Source organism: Symsagittifera roscoffensis, chromosome 7 (assembly GCF_963678635.1).
Source record: "Symsagittifera roscoffensis chromosome 7, txSymRosc1.1, whole genome shotgun sequence".
Lineage (NCBI taxonomy): Eukaryota > Metazoa > Xenacoelomorpha > Acoela > Convolutidae > Symsagittifera > Symsagittifera roscoffensis.
This window is the reverse complement of record NC_087068.1, coordinates 7,291,027-7,301,026: the sequence shown is the minus strand read 5'-3', so window position 1 is coordinate 7,301,026 and position 10,000 is coordinate 7,291,027. Positions and strand designations below refer to the sequence as shown.

At 45.2% G+C, this 10,000-nt stretch overlaps 1 protein-coding gene across 1 annotated transcript in view; it reads right to left on the bottom strand.

Moving 5' to 3' along the window:
- The window catches only part of LOC134851872 (GATA zinc finger domain-containing protein 4-like), a 3,239-nt gene extending 1,600 nt beyond the window's left edge, over window positions 1-1,639 (bottom strand). The window contains exon 1 of the mRNA XM_063868149.1: window positions 1,628-1,639. Within this exon, the coding sequence (XP_063724219.1) occupies window positions 1,628-1,639 (12 nt within the window). The remainder of the gene's footprint in view (window positions 1-1,627) is intronic.
- Between the last annotated feature and the right edge of the window lie 8,361 nt (window positions 1,640-10,000).

Sequence of the window (10,000 nt, the reverse complement as noted above, 5' to 3'; positions counted from 1 at the left end):
ACACTTCCAGCTGCATACTATGGCCTGCCCTGAGCAGTCCATAGTATGCAGCCGATGGGCTTTCTAGCTAGTCAACTTCCCTGAAATGTTAGACGATGGGCTTTCTAGCTGTTCAACTTCCCTGAAAGACCATTAGATGCAAAATTAGCAGCAAAAAACCAGTCTTACCTGAAAAAGAGTACGTTAAGGGCAAACAATCAGATAAAGGGCTAGAATTCTCTAGGGACGTGCTGAATCGGAACTCAGACGTTTTTTCGAAACCAAGGCCGATATAGGTTGTTGCAATTTTGTAGAATACGAGAAGGAAATAGATGAGGATTCGGTACCTCACAGCGTAGGATTTAGGAGAATGACCGAACAAAAGCCAGGGGCATACAGGGAAGAAATTGAAAGATTGTTGGAATATGATATGATTGAGCCATCCAAGTCTCTGTGGGTTTGTGGTGTGGTCATGGTTAAGAAAAGAGCAACTTAAGTTTTGCTGTGATATTTGCTATCTGAACGCCGTAACGATCAAAGATGCGTGTCCAATCCCGCGCATTGAAGGAAGTCTCTTGAATTTATGAGACGTTGAAAATTCTTCACGACGTTGGATTTGGGATCTGCGCGTTCTGGCACAGGTGCCTCTCAGGAAACAGGGTAAAAAAAAAGGTTTTGCGTGCAAATTGGAACTGTGCAAGTGGAAGATAATGCCACTTGGACTGTGCAATGTGACAGATACGTTTCAACGGTTAATGGCTCAAGAACTTACAAACTTAGCAAAGAATGTTAGAAACCTGATTTTGTGCTTCACTGACGATGTTTTGATTGCAACGCCGACCCTGAAAGTTCATATAAGAAGGCTAGACGAAGTCTTCAATTGCATTAAACAGGCCGGCTTAAAATGCAAACTGTCCAAAGGAGAAATCTTGAGGTACTCCATAAATTACCTGCGTAGCCTGGTAGACAAACACGGATCAGACTAGAACCTGAGTCGGCCAAAGCGGCGCTGACATGGAGAGCACCGGAATGTTCGTGTTGGATACTGACTCATCAGTGGTAGCTTTCTCGTGCACACTCCAGCAAGAAAAAGAAAGGAATGGAAGAACTGTTACCGACCCGTAGCTTATGGTAGTAAAGTTGTTTGCGCCACAGAAATGAAATACGGTGCAACGAAGGCTGAAATTTTTGCCGTGATCACTTTTGTTGAGAAGTATAGAGCTTAATTAACCTCTCTTTAAACTACTGGCTTAATTTTCGAGTCCTTACTTGGCTGAAAACATACTCGATGAATCAAAGTTATTTCGTTCGCTGGATAGTACGCCTCGATCGAAATCACTTGATCATAGAGCACCAGACTCGCGACAAACACCAAACGTCGATAGCCTGAGGAAGAATACGAATTTTATGAGCAACCGGAAGAGAAACAGGCTAATCAGGCAGAAACTAACGACGATTTTCCCTTTTTGGATAAGGATATCTACGATAAACTGCCGCTCTCCAGATGATTTGACAAATCAGGGCATCCCATTTCAGGACACACTGAACTTCCCGTTGAAAAAGCTGCCAGAGTAAAGATTATGGCGAGAAGCGACCCAACTCCATTGGACTTGTTGCTGAACTCGAGTCTGGTACATCAACAACTTACCAGAATTGACATATTGACCTCAATAGCATAGCACTGCTGAACAAAACAGTGAACTTGTCACCGGATGTCAATCAAAAAACGTGATCTTTTCGACAAAGAATTTGAAAGGAAGAATAATGAACGGATGGGAACGATGCGAAGATTGGCTGTTACAGAGAGAAAGCAGATCGGTCGGTAGCGATCCGGTTTCGCGATGTCCAAAGGGATTGCCGGTCAATTGTGAGCCAATTAGTGAATTTAAAACCAAAAGATGTCCTGTTGAAAACAGCCTACAACTACTGTCAACAACTGGCCAGCACTCAGCATGTTCGAAGATGCCAACCTAAAAATTACCACGGAAATGAGGGTCCAGTTAGCTGATACGAAGATTGAGTATGAATCGTGCTCGGAGTGTTCATCCGGAGACGAAACGTTGTCCAGGAAGTCGACTCAAAAGGATGCTCCGTTCGACTCAGTCGGACATCATCAGGTCCTGCCATGAAACAGTCTCCAGGGAGTCAAAGTCGACTCAGACAATTCAATTGATGATTCCAATTCTCAAGCCTGGGAAACTTGCCAGAGACAAATTCCAATTCAGACGTGTCAGAAAGAGCATTTCATTCCTTACTAAAGAAATGAAAAGAACACGGGTGGGACAAAAAATTGCATCAAGACGCAGATAAAAACAGACACGCCTCCGATGAAAAAGGAAATGTAGTCAATCAGGCTGCAGATGAGCTTGAATTGATAGCAGTGTCGAAACGTCCAACTAGGTTACTTGCACTTACTAATCTAGAACATTTGCAACAGAAAGCGCCACCTTAGAAGAAGACCTAGTGCGTCAAAAGGACGGGTGATGTCCATGCTTCACAATTAACTAGCGGAGAAATGAACATATAGAAAACTTATTTGAAGGCCAAATACCAGTATCACAAGTCCTAAGTGTTCAAAAAAGCGACAGAATGTTGAGCAATTTGAAACAATGGATATAGAGTGGAGTGCCCGATAGAGGTGATTTGGAAGAGGATAAGATTTTAAAGCAATTTTACGTGAAAAGAAGGTTTCGTTGTATGTAAATGAAGACGGAATCGACGCCTGCAAATGAAAAGAAAAAGACGAAGATTTTTTTATAAATACAATTCAATAGTGTTGACACAGCTCTACCAAACTGGATTATATTTTCGCTCGCACAACCAGATGGGTCATCAGGGTGTGGACAAGTGTTACAATATGACACAGAAGCGCTTCGGACGGCCCAGCATGAAGAATTTTTGCAAAAAGTTTGTGTATGTTATGTCAACAGGCGAAGGATCTAAGGAAACTGAGGTCATCAGTCATCAGGGTTCAGCGAAGTAGTGCAAATAAGAAATCAGAAAATCTGCATGACAGCCACGGGCTATAATAGAGTACTGGTAATAATCGTCAAAGGACCCGTGGTGCTTTGTCAAAGGACCCGTGGTGCTTTTCACATAGAAATTGGCCAATCTCCGACTGGATGGTCTGCTGACTCTGATTGCGATGACTTGTGGTCGCCTAGGTGACCTGTTCGTGCTACTGAGGTATCCTGAACAACTGCAGGGACCAAAGAGGGAGTTCGATACTCAGATGGAGTTAGCATCTTATCGAAAGCTGAAGGACTGGAGGACCTTGCTCCTGCAGTACCTGTTACAACAGAACAGAAGCCTGACTGGAGAGAACAAGCCAATCTCAAGTAAGAGCGAAGTGAAGAGGTGTGGGGAATGCCATCGTTGACCATTTTGGAGAGAACAAGCCAATCTCAAGTAAGAGCGAAGTGAAGAGGTGTGGGGAATGCCATCCACTCGCTCTGATCTTCGGACTAAGCCAATTTGTGACGGTTGTAAATGGACCTACAGTAGTGCACGTGTTCCCTGACATACGAGTGGAGGCGTACAGGCATTCAGTTTTGTATGTGAACCTTGTGTCAGTGGTGAACTGCTGTGTGCTAAACTGGGTAGAACAAAGGGAGCTGAGAAGACTGGCGAGTGACGACCGACTGTTCGGGAAAATATCCGAACCTGGCTGGGTGTTCATGGACCTGAACAACAGCTTCAAATGTCGAATGGGAGGCGAGAATCTTGCCAATGTACAGTTCAACCCCAAGCTTTGGAACCATCGACCCATCATTTAGGAACCACAGACGTAGTGAGGATCCCGGCCTGGCCGGAGACCTATGCTTACGTGAGAGAGAACCAAGACGCATGGCTGGCGGGCTTGAATGCACTGCCAAACAGATGTCCGCTGTATGCTCGTATTAGGAAGATGCTGTTGGGAGTAAACAGTCCAGTTCTGGATCGGAGCTGCGCAGGATGTAGAAGAAAAAAGATCAAGCGGAGCGAGGGGATGGAGCCACGCTTCATCAGCTGGAATGCTGCAGCTTTACATGTCTTCGACTTCACCTTTCCGGACTTATAGAAAGAAGATCAAAGCCATACCATCAAGGAAGCCAGAGGTCTCTGTAGGCCACTGGAACGACGTGTACACCCCAGCTGACGACAAGTCTAGGCTGAAGTGGCCCAAAACTGAGACTGTAGTGATGATGGAGGTGAGTAAAGAAACCAGAGGAGGCATCTATCTGACAACAGAGCAAGTGGCGCCGCATGGCGAGGAACCTGTGGAAATTGTCATGAATGACCAAGTTTTTTTGTCATGCGGGCGACCTGGCGATACCGGCTCGGCCGGATGCAGGAGTTGACATGCGCCAAGACCCCTCTGGACCAGGGCCAAGACCGGACAATGGAGGAGATGCTAACAAAGAGAATCATAGAGAAGATGACCTCAAGGAAGGGAAGAGCGACATAATGAGCGATTTCGACTTGGGTGATCTGGAGAGGGATCTGCTGGAATACGATTTCAATGAGACGGAAGACGGTGGAGCAAATGAAACACTGGTGTTGATGACACCGTCATCATTTATGTCTCCCACTAAGGAGCCCCCAGCTAGTCTATCACCCGTAGAGTCTATGTCCCTGGTTGAAGTATAACAGAGGAAGGGCGAGTCCAAGCTACTCAGTGAATCCCCTCGAAGAAGGAGGATTGATGAGTCAATGCGAGTGGCGTTCCTGGTCACGTTGCCAGAAGAAGAATGGGAGCGGTACCAGAGCGAGCTGGAGAGAAAAACCGGCGAGGCTTGGACGCGTGTAGCCTTCATGGAAAGTACGTGGAGCATAATCCGGAGATACGGCACCAAGTTCGTGATGAAAGTAGGGTTGAACCAGCCCATCATGCGAAAGTTATAGAAAAAAAGATGGAATCCACTGAATCGGACGGTCTGACCGAGTCAGTTACGGAAGAGAGTGCTGAAGAGAGCCCGTTTATGTGAGGTCGATCCATAAGAAGAGCCAGGAAAGGACTGAAGAAATACAATTCAATGGTGAGGAAGTTGAAGGAGAGAGTGAACGACAAGGTGACCAACCCCAAAGTTTTGAGCTGGGAAAGGGGACGCCCAAGGCGGAAGGGAGAAGGAGAACCAAGTACCACCCATGTTGCTGACGCGATTAATCTCAACGGCTTCAAGGGTCAAGAGAAACGAGAGAACCCTGGCTGACACCAGATTGGAAATGGAGGTTATCAGCCAGTGTGGATCCGGTGGATTGGACGACTACAAACCGTCATATACCAACATGGCAAAGATGATGTTGGAGGCGCAGCTCGACGTGGTCGAGTACATTTGTTCACAGTGCCCGAATCGGTTCACATGAGCAATCTTGCTGGTGGCTACTTGGAAATGGTGAAAGCAAGGAACTCCGCGAGAGGACACCTGATGGCCTGGCATGACAAGCAAGACATGCAGGAGCATTTTAAAGAGTTGAGCATTTTAAAGGGTTAACAACCCACAAATTATATTGAAGATTGAGTATATCAGAGAAAAATGATATAGAATTGATTGCGGATTGCCATGGAATGACGGACGTGAATCTGATGACTGCCTTGGGATTCTGTAGCATGGTCAGCTCGATTGAGTCCTTGGAACGCCTGGAGCGTGCCCATGAGCTGGTCACGTCCTTGAGTGTGGAAGTGTTCCCTGGAGAATTACAAACGGAGCAGAAAATTGGAAGCTGGCGGGAGGCTCTTGAGAACGAGATGAACCTAAAGCACAGCATTGGATATCATAGGACAGCCCGCTCGAAGTTTCTGGTGAGATCTATCGTGGCACCATACTGCAATAGAAAGTACCCGACGCACATGGTGATTTTTTATGCAAGAACACAACACCGACTGATAGACCAGCTCTTCTCGGTGCCCAAATGCGCGTGATTGTCGAGAATGTCGGAGAGATCCCATGAATTGTTAAGGAATATCCTCCGGGCAGTCCTGGAGAGGTCTAGTGATGAGTTGGAATAAATAGTGGGAGACGACTTTGTGAAGTGGGGTGAAGAGAACATCAGTAAGTTCCAGAAGAACAAAGCGATGGGAATAAGGTCGAGCAATTTTCCCACGATAGACGAAAAAGATGAGACGCATCAAACGATGATGGAAATTGAACCCCCGCTAGTGGCGTCGGAATATCGAACTTGGAGAAACATCCTGTTAATTCATGGGGAGTACCCGTGTCACTTCCTGGCGCAGACGTTTTGGTATCCCAAGAGAGCAAACCTAGTACTGGTTTGGGATGCCGAAGAATTGTTCTCCATGGTGTTGTATAGTGTTATTTGTTTTATTTAGTTCACTTTGCAAGCTGTCAATCAACTGTTCACTCTTTATGCTAAAGTAATCGATTAGCAGGTGTTTGTCCTTGGAACAGTCTGTCACCCTTGGATACTGTTTACAACCATTCTCTATGCTAACTTTGTAAGATTAAGTTGACTAACTTTGTATTGGAATTTACAATTGAACGACTAGCGTTTTATCACTTTCAGCAGTCTCGGGTGGGGGGAAGAATCCACTGGGGATTAAGGGATTCAGGTCAGCGAAATTTACGGAACCGCCGATGATGGGGGAATTCTGGATTAACCGATTCCAATGGGGAATGGTCGCTAAGCACTCGATAAACTCGAAGAACTACTAGTATGCAGCGACTCTCACAGCCGCCCAGGTTACTGCTTTGCCCGAGGAAGTCGATGGGAAAAATCGACTGGAATCAGAGCAAGTACTAATTTCCAATTTGTATTTGTGTCTGGGAGAAAAGGGATAAGATGAACTACACAAGAGACGACCACACTCGGATCTATTAACGGTTCGTTACCCCAGGATCCTAGACGTATTGGAGATGGAGTTTAGGAAAGAAAGGAATGAGACATACGAGACATTTCAACTTCTCTCGCGGAAACAATTCATTAATGAAACTTTGGAGCAATTTCATTCTGTACTTAGCGGACTGGGAGCCCAATGTAATTTTGGAACGTTGGAAGATCGTATCTTAAGGGATGTATTCATTGTAAACATGAATAACCGGGAAGCACAAAAGAAATTATGCAGGTCAACGAAAACACCGAAGGAATTCTATCGGATAGCTCTTTCGTACGAGCGAGGAAACAAATACGCGACATCTTATGTTGCCACGGGACCGGGGGGAGCCCAAGGATCATCATCAGGAGGCGGCGGAATTCAGATAAAATCTGAACCAGTCGGAACGATCCGTGGAGGGTATCGTTACAGTCGTGCAAGGGGCCGAGGTTCATACCAAGGGTGGGGATCAAATCGAGGCGGAAATTTGTCTCAAAACAATCGATGCTACAATTGCGACCAACAAATTTTCACAAGAAAACACTTGAACAGATGTCCCGCGAGGGGAGCTACATGCAATTTTTGTCATAAACTTGAACATTTTGAACGTACTTGTAAGGGGAAGCGTGGAAATCAACGAGGACGGGGATCGGTCGGAATGATACGGGAGAATGTTGACGATACTAACCTGGAAAATTCGGCGGATGAAGAAGCGTAACAACATGCAAGTTCCATTGGATGGGTTAATTAGAATCCATTGGTACATTCGTGGGACTCAAGCAGCTCAGACGGGGATTATGTGGTAATGGCGATAAAACATAAACGATCCACCGAATTGAAAGTCGCTGGGGCACAGTTGCCGATGAAAGTAAATGGGAAATCCACTCGTGTGTGGATTGATAGCGGGTCTCCGATTTCAATCTTCACCATTGGGAGTTGCGGAAAACTTTGGGAGCTTCCGGAGTAAAATTGGATACCCTGTCGGAGGAGGATAATGCATTTCGGGATTATGGGAACAATCCATTGCACATGATCGAAACGATGGCTGTAACGATACAATCCAATGGCTGGAAGATACACGCGAGAATAAAAGCAATCGTAGGGAACCGCCCATCAATAATTTGACGATATTTGACGCCCCAACTAGGACTACAGCTGGTGCAGCAATCACCGGGGGATCAGATAATGTCCATTGGAGAAGTGAATCAGGACGCAATGGAACCGGAGGGGGAGTTGGACTCTTGGCAAACTTATTTCAGTAAGCAGTTTTCAAACCTTTTATTAGCATCGGAAAAAAAAGTAACTACAAAGTGCAAGCAGAATTTTTTGAAAACCTCCTTCTAGTCCAACAGAAAGGACGTCGAGTCCCGATTTCCTTACAAGAAAAAGTGGATACTGAAATCGATAAACTATTGAAACAAGGTCATATCGAAAAACTGACAGAATGTTCGGACAAATACTATGTGTCCCCAATAGTAATAACAGTAAAGAACGATGGGTCCGTGAAACTAGCGCTCGAGTCGAGGGAATTAAATAAACAGGTGCATAAGAACAAATACCAAATGCCGAATATCGAAGAATTAATGGACACAGTCGGACAAACGATTAGCGAAAAAAATCAGGAGACATATATTTCACCACGATGGTTCTAACATATGCATATGGCCAATTGCCGTTAAACGCTGAAACAGGTGTACAATGTAATTTTTCTCTAATTGGAGGCCGCTCGACGGGTACGTACCGGTTCAAAACCGGATTCTAAGGTCTAACTACAATGCCTGCGGAATTCAAGCGCGCAATGGATTGTGTACTCGCAGAATATCCGCAGGCGCACGCGTTCATCGACGATATTTTCGTCGTGACCAAGGGAACCGCGACAGTAGAGAAAATATTAAAGAAACTGGATCGGGAAAATATGTCTCTGAAACTAACAAAATGCAAGTTCGCCCAACGGGAATGCGAATGGCTAGGCCATAAAATAGCATCGACTGGAATAACTCCATTAGTTAGAAAAACAGAACCGATAGAGGCGCTAACGCCGCCGCGAACGCTGTCTCAGCTAAAATTGTTCATGGGGTCAATACACAGCCTGCACAAGTATCTACCGGCGTTAGCTGATTCATACGCGCCGTTGCGACCTTACTAAGTAAGAGTAATGAATACATCTGGACCCCCAAATTTCAGAACGCGTTCGAAAATCTTAAGAAACAGGTGTCGAATATTGTTGAACTACGGCATTTTGATATACACAAGGACATTCGTATAGTGTGCGATGCAAGCCATAACAGGCTCGGTGCGGTGTTGGAACAGTTAGGGCAAGAAGGGTGGCGCCCAATTTCGTTTGCCTCGCGATACCTTAACGAAGCGGAAAAGAAACATTCAACGAACGAATTGGAGATGTTGGCAGTTGTGTGGGGGCTGAATATTTCGAAATTAAATACTGGGTCGGAATTTTTTAATCGTCACCGACCACAAAGCGTTCATATCCCTTTTGAAATAATAATGCGTAATGATAAGAAAAATAGACGATGTTTAGCCGTTTAACGCGCTGGTTAGATTGGCTGATTCCCTTTGATTTCGAATTGAACATAAGCCAGGGGCGAAAATTGGGTTGGCGGACTACTTATTACGTAACCCAAGTAGAGAAGCAACGCCAATCAGTACGTATGATAACATGTTTTCTGTGGCAAAGATCAACCTAATTCGCACCGCTCTCGGTTTTAATGTTAGTAATACATCCAGGGGATACAAATCATCCAATTATAAATCCAAGGGACAGCATATCACAACGGAAAGTCAGGAATCTATAAAAAAAAAACCATCTCTTCAAAATCTGGATCGGTCACGGGTTATAAAAACGAAAAATGCTTGTTTAGATGCCGCCGATCCTAATGCGCTGAATATACCCCATCCAATTGATACAAACTGGAGTGTAGGATCGGACTTAGCATATGACATCAATCACAGGAGCCATGCACGCCGATTAACCGATGACCAATCCGCCAACCAACACGACGAGCCGTCGATCCTAAAACCCGCAAACTCCAGCGGACAACCAGGACCACCTGGATTGTTGTTCCAGCGAACTGGAAACAGGAACCTAAAAAGGTATAAACAACTTCACTCTAAAGTAAAATCTGAAAGTACGCATACGTTACCTTTAAATAATGCGGTGGTGCTTAGAAAATCGGAGTGGCTACAAAGCCTAAG